Genomic DNA, 14,684 nt, shown 5'->3' with positions numbered 1-14,684 from the left:
TGAAAATATCAGCTTTCATTTAAGTTTCTAGTCCTTATGGTTGCAGAGAAAAGCTTGTAAATTTGGAGCTTGTGCACCCTAGAGACTGGGAGGGGGAGAGAACCAGAAGGTAATTGAATAACTAGAAAATATTTTTAAAATCTCACGATTCTTAAGCCAATGCCATGATTGTTGGCTGTCTGGGGTTGACAATACTTCTGCGCTCATCCTCAAGTCTCCTACCTGGAGGAGATTTAAATTGGCCTTACAGACTCCGTTCTGCTTAGACTCGATTCACAGCAAGCAGCACACCCAAGTTGGTTGTTGTTTCCCCAAGCGTGGCATGCCGCGGACTACCCATAGACTGAGCTTCCCGGCCCTAGGCCCAGCCCTGGCACCTAGCACACGGGGCGGGTGCTACCAGAAGCAAACATGTTTCACTCAGAACACACAGCAAGATACACTCGCTCGGTTAGCCCACGTTTTATATCCCAGGAAGGGTTATGCACCCCATGCACAAACATGGCCTCGGTTCAGGGTCTCCCACACCAGCAGGATGCTGCATTAGCACCCGCAGGGGCATCCGCACCTCATAGAGGATTTCCACTGGGTTTCAGAGGCTGTTATTCCGCGCCAAGGTTTATAAAGCCTCAGGTGCTCAGTAAATTGGGGACCCGAGTTAATCCAAGATCCCTCACCTTTCTGTGGGGCAGGGCTTTATTTATACATTAACAGAAACGAGCCAGAGAATTATTTGGCGAGCTCGAGCCAGCAGGTGGCCGCCTTGCTCTGCCCAGGAGAGGATCTGGGCGGCGTCGCGGGAGCCAAGACTTGGTCCGGCTTGGCCCCAGAGACCCCTGGGGCCGGGGCTGCAGCAGCCCCCCGGTTTTCGTGCACGCCGGCGAGGGGTGGTGCCGGGAACGGGAGGCTGCTCCCCGGCCTCTCGGCACCAGCCGAGGGAGCAGGCGCGGCCAGTGGCCGGCTAGCGGGACTCTTCCCCCTCCAGGGCAGCCTGACGCGCGGCACCAGACAGCGGCTCGCCCCGCCGAGCCCGCCCCGCGCCTGGGCGCCCCCCGGCCGCGGCCCCTCTGGGGAGCCCCGCACGGGGCCGGGGGGGAGCCTCTAGGGGCCCGGCGAGCTCCCCGGTGCAGCGGGGACGGGAGCTGCCCCGCGGCTTGCGAACCAACCCCCGGCCCCCTTGCAGGCGCCCCGCGGCCGCTCACCGAAGGTGTCGTGCGTGTAGCGCCGGCGGCGGCCGGGGTCGGACTCGTGGGACATGGCAGCTCCCCCGGGGCTCAGCACGTGCGGCAGCCGCGGCAGCCGGGCCTGCAGCCGGGGGATTTAAAGGACGGCGCGGAGCATGCGCCTGGCACCGTCCCCCCCGCCTCCTCCTCCGTCTCCGGGGTGAGGAGGGGAATGTGTGCGCCCAGCACGGCCGGCCGGGGTGTCCTAGGGGTGCCCGGCCCCTGCCCCCCGCGCCGGGTGCGCGGAGCTGCAAGGGGTGCGTGGCCCCTGCCCCTCCCCGGGGTGCAGTCGGGGGGCCCAGTTGTGCATGCATCTTGCACCTCCCCCCGGAGCGCGTCCCTTGAAGAGCCCAGGGCTGTTGCCAGTCCCGGGGCCTCGGAAAATCATGTGTCAGACCCCCCTTCCTCAAATCATGAGATTGGCTTAAAAATCGAGGGATTTTTTTAAATGAAACCCGGGTTCTCTTTATTTCCCTTCCAGTTTCCAAGCCTGCAGGGTGCTCTCGGGGCACCCATCTGGCTGACAGCCGGAGCCTCTCCTGCGGGGATGGGGCCGCAAGGAGGGGCGCCCCTGTCCTCCCCAGGCAGCTGGGGCTCCCCCTGTCAGCAGCCCAGTCGCCAGCGCTGACAGCGATTTCTAAGTGAGGTTGTGAAGCCCGACTCACGATCATGACTCAAGGCTTAATTTTACTTGGAAATGGGGTGACCCCTTTTCAACATGCAAAGCGGGACACATGCAGGAGCCCCAGGCACGGGTGGCACCTCTTGTAGGCTGGGGAATGCTGTGCCTTCCCAAACAGCCCCGCGTGGCCTGCCCACGCTGTGCCCGGAGGCCCCCTCCTGCTTGCCCACTTCGCCCTTGGCCCCAGGCTGTCGGCTACTCTTCTGGGAAGGGGGCTAGGGCTCGGGCTAGGGTGGCTGTCCTGTGGCCGGGACTTGGGGTGGCTGGGGCCGCACAGCGCTGGGGGCCCTGGGGCCACGCTGATGGCACTGGAGCTGCCTGCCCTGTGCTCGGGATGCAGGGGGGGTGTTGGTGGGGCTGCGGCGCTCCGGGGCAGGGGGCCGCACTGTCTGCCCCGGGCTCTGGGGCTGGAGGCGCTCAGGCAGCCCGGGAGGGGCAGGGCCTTGGGCAGAAGGGGCAGGCTGGACCGGGGGCTAGCCTCCCCGAGCCCGTGGCTCGCCTCCCCGAGCCCGTGGCTCACCCACTGCCCATGGGCCCCACCCCTCACTGTGGCCATGCCCCCTGCTCCTCGTCGACTGCCTGAGGCCCTACCCCCTGGCTAGGCCAGAAAGCCAGAGCTGCCTGAGACGCTGCGGGGGGAAGCCCCGGTCCCTCCACCTGCCCTGGGCAGGGGACCACTGTGCCCAAGGACAGCCGCCGGCCCGTGTCTCTGCCCCCCAGGGCAGGTGGGGGGTCTCCACAGTGGCCTGGGCTCCATGGGCGTCTCTTACTCCTGTCCAGCTCCAGTTTCTGGCCTGGCAGGAAGAGAAGGAGCAGGGGCTAACACCCACCTTGCACCCCCACCACCCCCGGAAAGCATGTATTTGGGTAAAATCTGAAATATTCATTACCTTGGTGGGTAATGTGTTCAATCCTTTGGGGTTGGTAGAACTTTTTGTATGACGAACAAGATTTTCAGTAATCCTCATCGTATTTGTCTTGGTTGTCTGGGTGGAAGCCCGAGGCTGGGTTGCTTGAAGGGAACTGTGTTTTGGCATCTGGGTGACCAGTAAGGTTTTGTAGAGGCTGTTTTGTTGCTGGCTTGGCGAATCTAAGGATAAGAATAACCACCAGTTTTGGGGATTGTCTGCCCCATTCTTCGCAGTTTGCCCTAATTGGGCAATCTCAGTGTGGCCCCCCTGAGACCCCAGTCACAATGAGACAGTCAGAAGAGTTTACAATCTGAACAGACAAGATAAAGGATAACGGAAAGGGACAGAACATGACAGCAGAGCAATCAATGCGATGGAGGCAAAGTTGTCTTGTCTATTTAGTGGAAGTTCTTATCTCAATTGGTTTTCGTAAGGGGCATCAGGACTGTAATGAACATGTGGCCATCAAGAACAGGACTGGTTCTCTGGTTTGCACATTAGGCCACCTGGAATGTCACAGTGACCGCAAGGAGAGGACTCAGGTGCTCCTGTTCCAAACACACAAGTGCCTATCACTTGAGCTAGACTCCATTAGTTGTTAGCAGTAGCGGGCCTAAGACACTGCACAATTATTTTGTGGCTCTCTGCAACACCAGTTAGGCGCTCACCTGCACTGCTAGGAAGGCCTCTGCATTGAAGGATCCTCTCTGCTGGCATCCCTCTCTGGGATCAGAGAGCTGCTCAAACTGATGGGGCCAAATTCGCTGGTATAATGCCACTAAAGTCAATGGATAAACTTGGCCTGTGGACTCCTTGTGAGCCACAGGGGGCTCTGCAGCCCCAGCTGAATCTCTCTGAGCTAGTAAGAGTTTAGAGCAGCCAAATTCACAAGCTTCTTTGTTAAGAAAGCAGAACTGGTTCCAAAAGGTGGCTCATACAATCTGCTAAGAGGCTTGCGCCTAATGGCAGGCACTCTTGGTGACCGTGTTACATATATCACTAACAATGCTCTAAGAAGCCTAGAATAATATGTACCCTTGGCTAATAAAAATGGCTCTCTATACAAACTGCATTTTAACTAGTGCCTACATTATTTTTATTCTTAAACAGGACAAGATGGAGCATGGAATCAGATGTTGAGAGAGGGAAGACTAGGGTAGCTATTCCATCCCACTGGCAACGTTCTGATTGCCACTAAGCCAGCCATCAAATCATGTATGCTACTCGTGCCCACAGATAGTTCATGTGAGTTCATTCAAATTCGATGACAGGTGCTTCCCATAGCTTCTACTGCCACCACTATAGGGGACATTGTGTGTTTTGTTTATGAGACAGTTCCAGGTGTACCCAGGAAATACACATGGACGCAGCAGATGTATTTAAGATTGTCGCACATCAAGTCAATAAATGAAAAGTCAGTCCTGCAAAACCCTACACTTCCACTTGCTTGGGAGGAACAAGTTATTAGTTTTTCCAGCATGATGATTAGGGAAGTTGATAGACATGGCCTAAAACTCCAGATCTACACCAGCACTTACGTTGGCAAAACTTACGTTGCTCAGAGGTGTGAAAAAAAGCCGCTGTGCGCACTCCCACCAAAACAGCTTCTCCCGCCAACATAGCTACCGTCGCTCATCGAGGTGGTTTTATGATGTCCATGAGAGAGCTCCCCAGTCAGCATAGAGTGGTTACACGAGCGATCTTACAGTGGCACAGCCACTCCTTACAGCTGTGATGCTGTAAGCTTGCTAGTGTAGACATGGCCTAAATTTTCATGAGACTATTGCAAGACTAAGGTAAGGAAATCAGTTACTTCACCTGGGGGAGAAAGACTGATCCTCAGCATATGACATTAAAGAGGGAAGAGTCAAGTCCCATTCAAGGACTTTAAAGTTCCATAAAGACTGCTCTCCAGTTGTAATTCTAAAATGAGACTATGTCTGAAAACCACTGCTAAAGAGATGGTCAGGTTAGCGGTAGAAAGCTATTTGGAAAAAGTGAGTGGTTGAAATGCAATATGAACACAGGTGTTTGAGTACTTTCAAGTCGTTCTAATTGTAGTACAAGAAACTGGCTGGTGAAAAATACAGCCAGCCCGGCATCCTTAAAAGAAAGCATATATTTAGAGTAGAAACAGATGGATTATTAGCAACCGCCCAACTCTCATCTTGCAAAGGACTGAGTCATACCTGTGTACAAAACACTGGGCATTTGTTTATGAGGGACTCATTTGCAACTGCATGTGACAGGGCTCTGCTAGGACCCTCACCTGTTACTTTGTAATGTAAGGGGAAGTTTAAAAGCACTGTAATAGAGGCTCAAATTAAACATATACCCCAAATAAAAAAATAGGACCACAAAATGCCACGTTGGCTAAACAGAGTAAAAGAGGCGGTTAGAGGCAAAAAGGCATCCTTTACAAACTGGAAGTCAAATCCTGCTGAGGAAAATAGAAAGGAGCATAAACTTTGGCCAGTCAAGTGTAAAAGTATAATTAGGCAGGCAGAAAAGAATTTGAAAAAGCAATTAGGGCCTTCTCTACACTATCAAGTTTTGTCAATGCAAGCTACGCCGATGATCAAAGAGCGGTTACATCACTTGTGCACATTCACACCATGTTGCTTCTATCAGCGGAGCATATCCACAGCTGGTGCTCTATCCCACTGTGCAGCTCGCCACCTTCTGCAGCTAGAAGTTGTGAGAAGGTGGAGTGTATCGCAGTGCATGCTGGGTGCAGGCGCAGTATCCCATGATGAGGGTTTTTCTGTCCCATCATTCCACGTCTGAAAGGATGGCTCCTGCATTGGCTCTCTACTGTGGTGGTCACTGTTATAAACACATTGCAGCTGGTCATGCAGTATATCATGAGCACCCAAGATGAACAGGAATCAGAGTTGCCTGACCTGCGGCATGCCACAGAAAGAAACACCAGCAGATTACTTTGGGTATTCACAGAGCAGCTGCAGACAGTGAACTGTCACTTTGGGGCTTGGGAAACAAGCACCGAGTGGTGGGATTGCATTGTTATGCAGTCCTGAGATGATGATCAGTGGCTGCAGAATTTTCAGATGTGGAAAGCCACCTTCCTGGGACGGTGTGCGGCGCTTTCCCCAGCACAGTGGTGGAAGGACACCAAAATGAGAGCTGCCCTCTTGGTAGAGAAGCACATGGCGATTGCTACATGGAAGCTTGCAATTCCAGACTGCTATAGGTCAGTCGCAAATCAGTTTGCAATCATGGAAGTCCACTACTGGGGCTACATTAACAGAAGTGTGCAGGGCCACTAATCGCATCCTGCCATGAAGGACTGTGACTCTTGGAAATGTCCATGAAACAGTGGATGGTTTTGCAGCAATAGGATTCCCTAACTGCAGTTGGGCAAAAATGGCATGCATATCCCTATTTTGGCCCTGGACCTTGCTGCAACGGAGTACCTAAAAAGAAAGGGGTACTTCTCTATGGTACTGCAGGTGCTTGTGGATCACCATGGGCATTTCATTGACATCAACGTGAGGTGGTCAGGGAAGGTGCATGACACACGCATCTTCAGGAACACTGGCTAGTACAGAAAGCTGCAAGCCAGGGACTTTCTTTCTAGACCAGAAAATGCCAATGGGGGGATGTTGATATGCACATAGCGATCCTGGGAGACCCAGCCTACCCCTTCCTCCCATGGCTCCTGAAACCTTATCTGGGAAACCTGGACAGCAGCAAGTAACACTTCAACAATAGGCTGAGCAGGTGCAAAATGACCATAGAATGTGTATGCGGCAGATTAAAAGCATGCTGGTGCTGCCCTCATGGCAGGTTAGACCTAAACATGCACTCTGTAATATTTGTGTGGCTAAGGGTGAAAAGTTTCCCCCAGCCTGGAATGCAGAGGTGGATTGCCTGGCAGCTGATTTTGAGCAGCCAGCTACTAGCGCTCTTAGAGGGGCACAAGGGGGTGGGAGGGCTATTTGAATCAGGGAGGCCTTGTGGCTCCATTTTGACAGTGAACACCAGTAATACAGCTCTCTGCCATGGTTTGTTAACTTGCAGCCTTGCATGACAATTTTAATTATTCCCAACAGTGATTTGTAGTCTGCAAATGATCTAGTTGCCGCTGTTTAAGCGGCAACCACCACGTGTAGGAGACAAATAAAGATTATCTTTCAGAGAGTATGTTTTTATTAAATACAAAACAACCACACACACTAAATGCTTGGGGGGAAGGGAGATAACAGTGAAGGGCAGGGTAGACTCTCATAGCTATGTGTAAGTCCAGCTGTCATTTTGGAAACTGTCCAAAGGGATAGAGTGAATGGAGTAACAAGACAGGTCAGGAGGTTGGAAGGAAGGTGTGGGGAGGAGTTTAGGAGGAGCATGGCAAGCAGTTCAGTATTGGCTTCAAGGGGCAGAAGGCAAGCAGTTCGGTATTGCTGTGAGGGGGGAGGAGGCGAGCATGCATGAATTCAGCCTGCATTGTAATTTGGGACTTCGGTCCTCCATCACTTTTATCATCCACTCCTGGCCCATTAAAATTCACTCCTGGCTCTCCTTTCTGTCCTGCCTGTTTTATATTTGTCTTTTTAAAGTCTCTCTCCATGCCCTGAGTTCTTGTTTATTGTCCTCTGAGGAGGAGTAAAGAGGACATGTTTTGATAGATGCTCCAATCTTCAATCACTTCCTTATCTGGTGGAGGTGCTCCGCCGTTGTGTAAGGGGTTCCCCTGAAGGCCACATCTACAGAAGCACAAGAAAGAATAAACAAACATAATTGTTAGTACACTCACAGCATAGTAAAATACACCTCTCTTTTTATGAATCAGTTTCTCATTGGCACTTGGTAAGCACAGAGCTTGACCAACGCCCTAAACATGGTGAGCTCAGCCCCATGGTGAGCTCAGCCTCAAGATGGGGCAAAGGGTTGAGGTGGTTTTTTAAGGGGATCACTGCAGGCAACTAAGGACAATATTGTAAATTCTGCCACCATTTTCAACAGGCGGGGGTCATTATAGCCGATATCTCACTCCTGAGGGTGAGCAAGATGAAAGGGTGTATCTCCTAAGTGGGTGCGGCTTCAGACCGGGTCCCTTCGCTGCTCACCTGTGTGCCACTTTGGTCCCAGCACACATGATTGCTGATTGACATGGGAAAGTTTTCTACAATGGTGGAAGGAACAAAGCAGCTCTGCACCAAGGAACCTTCAGCAGAGGATTAGCAAGTACCTCCAGGAAAGTTTCCTAGAGATCTCTCTGGAGGATTTCTGTGAAATCTCGGTGTACATTAACACGCTGTTCCACCAAACTGCTTAGCTGTATGGGGCAATGTGAGCACATGCAAACACAGCTAGCCTTGTACATTTCTATCCCTTCACCCACTTCTAGAATATAACAAAGCAAAGGACAGCTCCACCTCATATGACCCAGCAGCATTAACTCAAAAAGATCACTTACCAGAGCTCCCCTCTCCTGCATCATGCACGCCAGAGATGGAGTGCTGGGAATGGCTTGAACCCTCTGGAGTTGAAAAGAGCTCCTGGCTCCCCAGGGTCCTGGACGACCCTGTCAACTGTTCCATTTTCTCCTCCAACTCGACCTCCTTGTCCACTACTTCATCCTTGAGGCTGATTCTGCTGTCCACTGTCTCCAGTCCCACCGAAGTATCCACAGGCCTTTTGGTGGCAGCCCCACCTCGACCACCAAGAATGGTGTCCAGCTCCTTATAGAATTGGCAGGTCTTCAGCGCAATACCGGAATGAGGGTTTGACTCCCTTGCCTTCTGGTACACCTGCCTCCACTCCTTAATCTTTGCATGGCACTGCTGCATGTCCCATTCATAGCCCTTCTCCAACATGCCACGGGAAATCTGACCGTTGCTACTGAAGTTCCTCCAGCTGGAGTGGAGCTGGGACTGCACAGCTTCCTCTCCGCATATACTCAGCAGATTCAACAGCTCTGGTGTGCTCCAAGCAGAAGAGCGTTTGGAGCGTGAAACTGCCCTGGTCAGATGGAGAGTTGCCATAAAAGTGCACCACGCTGAGTAAACAGGAAGTGGAATTTCAAAAAGCCCTGTGCCTTTAAAGGGGAAGGGGCGGATGCCTGTATATCTGGGTACAGGGTAGCAGAGTTTGAACTGTTGACCAGAGCAGTCAGGATGGGCATTGTGGGACATCTCCTTGCGGCCCTTTACTGTGACATAACCAAGCACAGTGTCTACCCTGACACTGTCGATATAACTTTGTGCAAAAAGCTCTACACCTCTCATAGAAGTGGTTTTATTTTCTCAGCAAAGCATGAGTTTTGTTGGCAGAAGGAACATTGTAGTGTGTATGCACCTCCACTGTTTTGTCGACAAAACTCTGCAGCGTAGACAAGGCTTAACTGTGGTATGTAAATTATTGCTTAAAATCAGCATCCACATGAATGGAGGACAGCTAATGTAACACCGATTTTTTAAAAAGGCTCCAGAGGCGACCCTGGCGATTTCAGGCTGGTAAGCAAAATTTCAGTACCAGGCAACTGGTTGACATCATAGTCAAAAAGAGAATTATCAGACACAGAGATGTACACAATATGTTGGAAAAGAGTCAACATTGCTTTTGTAAAGGAAAATCATACTTCACCAGTCCATTAGAATTCTTTGAGGGGGTCAACAAATATGTGGACAAGGCTGATCCAGTGGGTATAGCTAATGTACTCAATGTGGAAATTTCTGTAAATATAGCTAATTTCCACTCAATGTGGAAAAAGCTAATGTACTCAATGCTTTTTTTTGGCCTGTCTTCACAAACAAGATCAGCTCCCAGACTGCTGCACTGGGCAGCACAGCATGGGGAGGTGACCAGCCCTCTGTGGAGAAAGAAGTGGTTCGGGACTATTTAGAAAAGCTGGACAAGCACAAGTCCATGGGGCCAGATGCGCTGCATCCGAGAGTGCTAAAGGAGTTGGTGGATGTGATTGCAGAGCCATTGGCCATTATCTTTGAAAACTCATGGTGATCAGGGGAGGTCCCGGAGGACTGGAAAAAGGCTAATGTAGTGCCCATGTTTAAAAAAAGAGAAGGAGGAGGATCCGTGGACCTACAGGCCAGTCAGCCTCACCTCAGTCCCTGGAAAAATCATGGAGCAAGTCCTCAAGGAATCAATTCTGAAGCACTTAGAGGAGAGGAAAGTGATCAGGAACAGTCAGCATGGATTCACCAAGGGCAAGTCATGCCTGACTAATCTAATTGCCTTCTATGATGAGATAACTGGCTCTGTGGATAAGGGGAAAGCAGTGGACGTGTTATTTCTTGACTTTAGCAAAGCTTTTGACACGGTCTCCCACAGTATTCTTGCCAGCAAGTTAAAGAAGTATGGGCTGGATGACTGGACTATAAGGTGGATAGAAAGCTGGCTAGATTGTCGGGCTCAACAGGTAGTGATCAATGGCTCCATGTCTAGTTGGCAGCCAGTATCAAGTGGAGTGTCCCAAGGGTCAGTCCTGGGGCCGGTTTTGTTCAATATCTTCATAAATGATCTGAGGATGGCGTGGATTGCACCCTCACCAAGTTTGCAGATGACACTAAACTGGGAGAAGAGGTAGATACGCTGGAGGGTAAGGATAGGATACAGAGGGAATGAGACAAATTAGAGGATTGGGCCAAAAGAAATCCCGATGAGGTTCAACAAGCACAAGTGCAGAGTCCTGCACTTAGGACGGAAGAATCCAATGCACCGCTACAGAATAGGGACTGAATGGCTAGGCAGCAGTTCTGCAGAAAAGGACCTAGGGGTTACAGTGGACGAGAAGCTGGATATGAGTCAACAGTGTGCCCTTGTTGCCAAGAAGGCCAATGGCATTTTGGGATGTTTAAGTAGGGGCATTGCCAGCAGATCGAGGGACGTGATCATTCCCCTCTATTCAACATTGGTGAGGCCTCCTCTGGAGTACTGTGTCCAGTTTTGGGCCCCACACTACAAGAAGGATGTGGAAAAATTGGAAAGCGTCAAGCAGAGGGCAACAAAATGATTAGGGGACTGGAACACATGACTTATGAGGAGAGGCTGAGGGAACTGGGAACGTTCAGTCTGCGGAAGAGAAGAATGAGGCGGGATTGAATAGCTGCTTTCAACTACCTGAAAGGGGGTTCCAAAGAGGATGGATCTAGACTCTTCTCTGTGGTAGCAGATGACAGAACGAGGAGTAATGGTCTCAAGTTGCAGTGGGGGAGGTTTAGGTTGGATATTAGCAAAAACTTTTTCACGAGCAGGGTGGTGAAGCACTGGAATGGGTTTCCTAGGGAGGTGGTGGAATCTCCTTCCTTAGAAGTTTTTAAGGTCAGGCTTGACAAAGCCCCGGCTGGAATGATTTAGTTGGGGATTGGTCCTGCTTTGAGCAGGGGGTTGGACTAGATGACCTCCTTAGGTCCCCTCGAACCCCGAGATTCTATGATTCTATATAGTGTACTTGGACTTTTAAAAGCCTTTGACAGGATCCTCACGAAAGGCTCTTAAGCAAAGTAAGCAATCATGGGATAAGAGGGAATATCCTCTTCATGGAGCAGTAACTGGTTAAAAAACAGGAAACAAAGGGTAGGAATAAATGGTCAGTTTTCACGATAGAGACAGGTAAATAGCAGGGTCTTCCAAAGATCTGTACTAGGACCAGTGCTGTTCAACATATTCATAAATGATCTGGAAAAAGAGGTAAACAGGTGGCAAAGTTTGCAGACGATACAAAATTACTCAAGATAGTTAAGTCTAAAGTTGATTGCGAAGAGTTATGAAGGGGTTTCACAAAACTGGGTGACTGGGCAACGAAATGGCAGATGAAATTTAATATTGATAAATACAAAGTAATACACATTGGAAAACATAATCCCAACTATAAATACAAAACGATGGGGTCTAAATTAGCTTTTATCACTCAAGAAAAATATTGGAGTCACTGTGGATAGTTCTTTGAAACATCTGCTGAATGGGTAGCAGCAGTCAAAAAAGCGAATGTTTGGAACCATTAGGTAAGGGATGGAGAAGACAGTAAATATAATGCCACTATGTAAATCCATAGTATGCTCACACCTTGAATAGTGTGTGCAGTTCTGGTCACCCAATCTCCAAAAAGATGTATTAGAATTGGAAAAGGTACAGAGAAGGGAAATAAAAATAATTAGGGGTACGGAACAGATTCCATATGAGGAGAGATTAAGACGACTGGGACTGTTCAGCTTGGAAAAGAGACAACTGAGGGGGAATATGACAGCGGTCTATGAAATCATGACTGGGGTGGGAAAAAAGTGTTATTTACCTGTTCACATAACACAAGAACCAGGGGTCACCCAATGAAATTAACAGGGACCAGGTTTAAAACAAACAAAGTTCTTCTTCACATAACACAGTCACAGAATTCATTGCCAGTGATGTTGCGAAGACCAAAAGTATAATGGAGTTCAAAAAAGGATGAGAAGTTAATGGAGGACAGGTCCATCAATGGGTATTAGCCAACATGATCAGGGATACAACCCCATGCTCTGGGCATTCCTAAGCCTCAGAATGTCAGATGCTGGAACTGGACGATGGGACGAATCACTTGATAACTGCCCTGTGCTATTCATTACCTCTGAAGCATCTGGCATTGACCCCTGTCAGAAGACAGGATGCTGGGACAGATGGACCATTGGTCTGACCCATTATGGCCATTCTTATGTTCTTAAGTCAATAACAAAGGCGATGGAGAGGTTTAGGAAGAAATGAACAAAATGCTTTTTAAATGTAAGATAATCATTGACAGACTATTGGAACACAAAATAAATACATTTTGAAATACGGTAGTTGAAACTCAGTACCTTTGGAGAATTTGAGTATCTCCTCCAAGAGTAGAAGGCATCACTAACATTTAATGTAAAACCTTGCACCACTGCAGGCAACAGAGATGTCTTATTTGATGTATAGGAGCTCGCAAAGGCTAGGTGGGTTTTCAAACATACAAGAAACAGTGCCGGTTCTCTAAAGAGCTCACATTCTAGGAAGGCACTTGAAATGTGTATTAACCATCTCATGTCTCAAACCAGCCATTAGTAGTAGTTGGCTGTTGGCATCACAGTTGTGGGTCTTGAGAAGTGACTTGAAGTAAGAGACCTGATAATGGTCTCACCTATATAGGACAGTGGGAAGAATGCACAAAGGAGAGCTGTAGAAGCAGGCAAAACAGGCAGTTGACACTGGAATCATCCATGTAGCACAAGAGAAAAGCTCTTCAGCTACTGAAGGAGAAAACCCTATGGTCTAGTTAGATTTTGTAAAAAAGTGAGCTTTCTTTTAATTTAAAAGCAACAGTGGAAAGTTAGTGCTGCTGAAGGGTGTTGGCTTGAGACAACTGGGGCCTGAGCCCTCCCCCTTAGTCACACAGTAGGCAAAATAAGCAGTGAGGTTCCCTCATACTGCCCCACCAGCATGCCTGAATCCTGCTTTAGAGGGACCTCACTTAGTGGTAAGAGGAATTCACTCTCCATAGCAATTCATTTGTTGACCTCTCTTCTGAGGTTGCCAACAAGTGGTCAATTAGAATTTACTTTTTTGAGATATGAACACACATCCTCTAAGAACTAGACTGAGGCCATGTTTGTCATTAAGGCTACCCAAATTTTATTAGCAATCTCAGCTTTTTACTATCATACTTCACCTTTTAATAGAAACCCTCCATTGGCTAGATCAGTGATTCTCAACCAGGGGTATGCGTACCCCTGGGGGTACACAGAGGACTTCTGGGGGTACATCAACTCATCTTGATATTTGCCTAGTTTTATAACAGGCTACATAAAAGCACTAGCAAAAGTCAATACAAACTAAAATTTCATACAATGACTTGTTTACACTGCTCTATAGGCTATACACTAAGTATATTTATATTCCAATTGATTTGTTTTATAATTATATGGTAAAAATGAGAAAGTAAGCAATTTTTCAGTAAGTGTGCTATGACACTTATATTTTTATGTATGATTTTGTAAGCAATGAGTTTTTAAGTGAAGTGAAGCTTGGGGTACACAAGACAAATTAGACTCCTGAAAGGAGTATAGTAGTCTGGAAGGGTTGAGAGCCACTGGGCTAGATGACTAGACTACACTGCCTGCATAATATTTGCACTCAGGACAGTAGCCACTTTCAGTGAAAGAGTGGCAGGCTCCGAACAGTTAAACAAAATTTGGATGAGCTTTCTTCTATAGTTTGATGACTAATATTGCCTTTGCATAGTTTTTTTTTAAATACTAGATATTATGTGGTTTCAAGAAAAAAGTAGCTCTTGGATAAGATATTACTCCTGAAAAACTTATGCAAAGAACTCATTAGCTAACTTTGTTCAGATTTCAGACCAAAAGCCCAAGCTTCAACAGCTATGTCTATTTCTCTCTTCTGTCTCCAAACAAACAATCTGAAAGTTCATAAAGGAAGAAGCATCTGTTGGAACCTATGTGATATATTTTAGCACTAGAGGTGTTAGAACCATAATGGTTGTGTTTCCTGCTGCTGGGCTGTCTCACCCACAAGATATGTGCAGTGTTCAAGATGGAAGACATTAGAACTACTGTCTGCTTTCAGATACCCTTGAGCAGCTTCAATGAGAACGGCATGCACTAACATGATTGTTACCAGACCAAACCAATTTCCTTCCTGCCTTAAATGCCACTCAAATAGTGTATCTATCAGTTCTTTGCCACCTTTTCTAAGCAAAACATGCCACATTACAGTGAAGTTTAGTTACTCATTGCTACAGATGAACTGTCATGCAAACCTGACAGTGAATTGTATAATGCGGAAATAAGTCTCAAACTAGATGATATGGTGTGTGTAAACAGATATTTGGGAGACAAAATATGCCATTTGTTATTGCACAAAACCACACAC

At 48.4% G+C, this 14,684-nt stretch overlaps 2 protein-coding genes across 2 annotated transcripts in view; both read right to left on the bottom strand.

Moving 5' to 3' along the window:
- LOC114019447 (putative cation exchanger C521.04c) overlaps nt 1-1,342 on the bottom strand; it is a 43,330-nt gene extending 41,988 nt beyond the window's left edge. Inside the window, exon 1 of the mRNA XM_037889408.2 lies at nt 1,203-1,342. Within this exon, the coding sequence (XP_037745336.1) occupies nt 1,203-1,257 (55 nt within the window). The 5' untranslated portion in view covers nt 1,258-1,342. The remainder of the gene's footprint in view (nt 1-1,202) is intronic.
- Nucleotides 1,343-6,981: 5,639 nt separating this feature from the next.
- LOC119565291 lies at nt 6,982-9,659 on the bottom strand. Its single transcript, XM_037889793.2, has 2 exons — nt 8,254-9,659; nt 6,982-7,540 (listed from the first exon to the last, which is right to left on the bottom strand). Exons 1-2 carry the CDS (start codon nt 9,062-9,064, stop codon nt 7,479-7,481), a joined length of 873 nt encoding a protein of 290 aa, XP_037745721.1. The 5' UTR covers nt 9,065-9,659; the 3' UTR covers nt 6,982-7,478.
- Nucleotides 9,660-14,684: the final 5,025 nt, after the last annotated feature.

This window comes from Chelonia mydas, chromosome 1, assembly GCF_015237465.2.
Source record: "Chelonia mydas isolate rCheMyd1 chromosome 1, rCheMyd1.pri.v2, whole genome shotgun sequence".
Lineage (NCBI taxonomy): Eukaryota > Metazoa > Chordata > Testudines > Cheloniidae > Chelonia > Chelonia mydas.
Note: the sequence above shows the minus strand (reverse complement) of the source record. Positions and strands in the feature narration are given on the sequence as shown.

Bases quoted from the DNA above. Each gene is read 5' to 3' on its own strand.
- LOC119565291 (XM_037889793.2), bottom strand. From the start codon at position 9,064: ATGAGAGGTGTAGAGCTTTTTGCACAAAGTTATATCGACAGTGTCAGG. The intron at 7,541-8,253 runs GTAAGTGATCTT...GTGCTTCTGTAG, and splicing joins TGCAGGAGAGGGGAGCTCTG to ATGTGGCCTTCAGGGGAACC.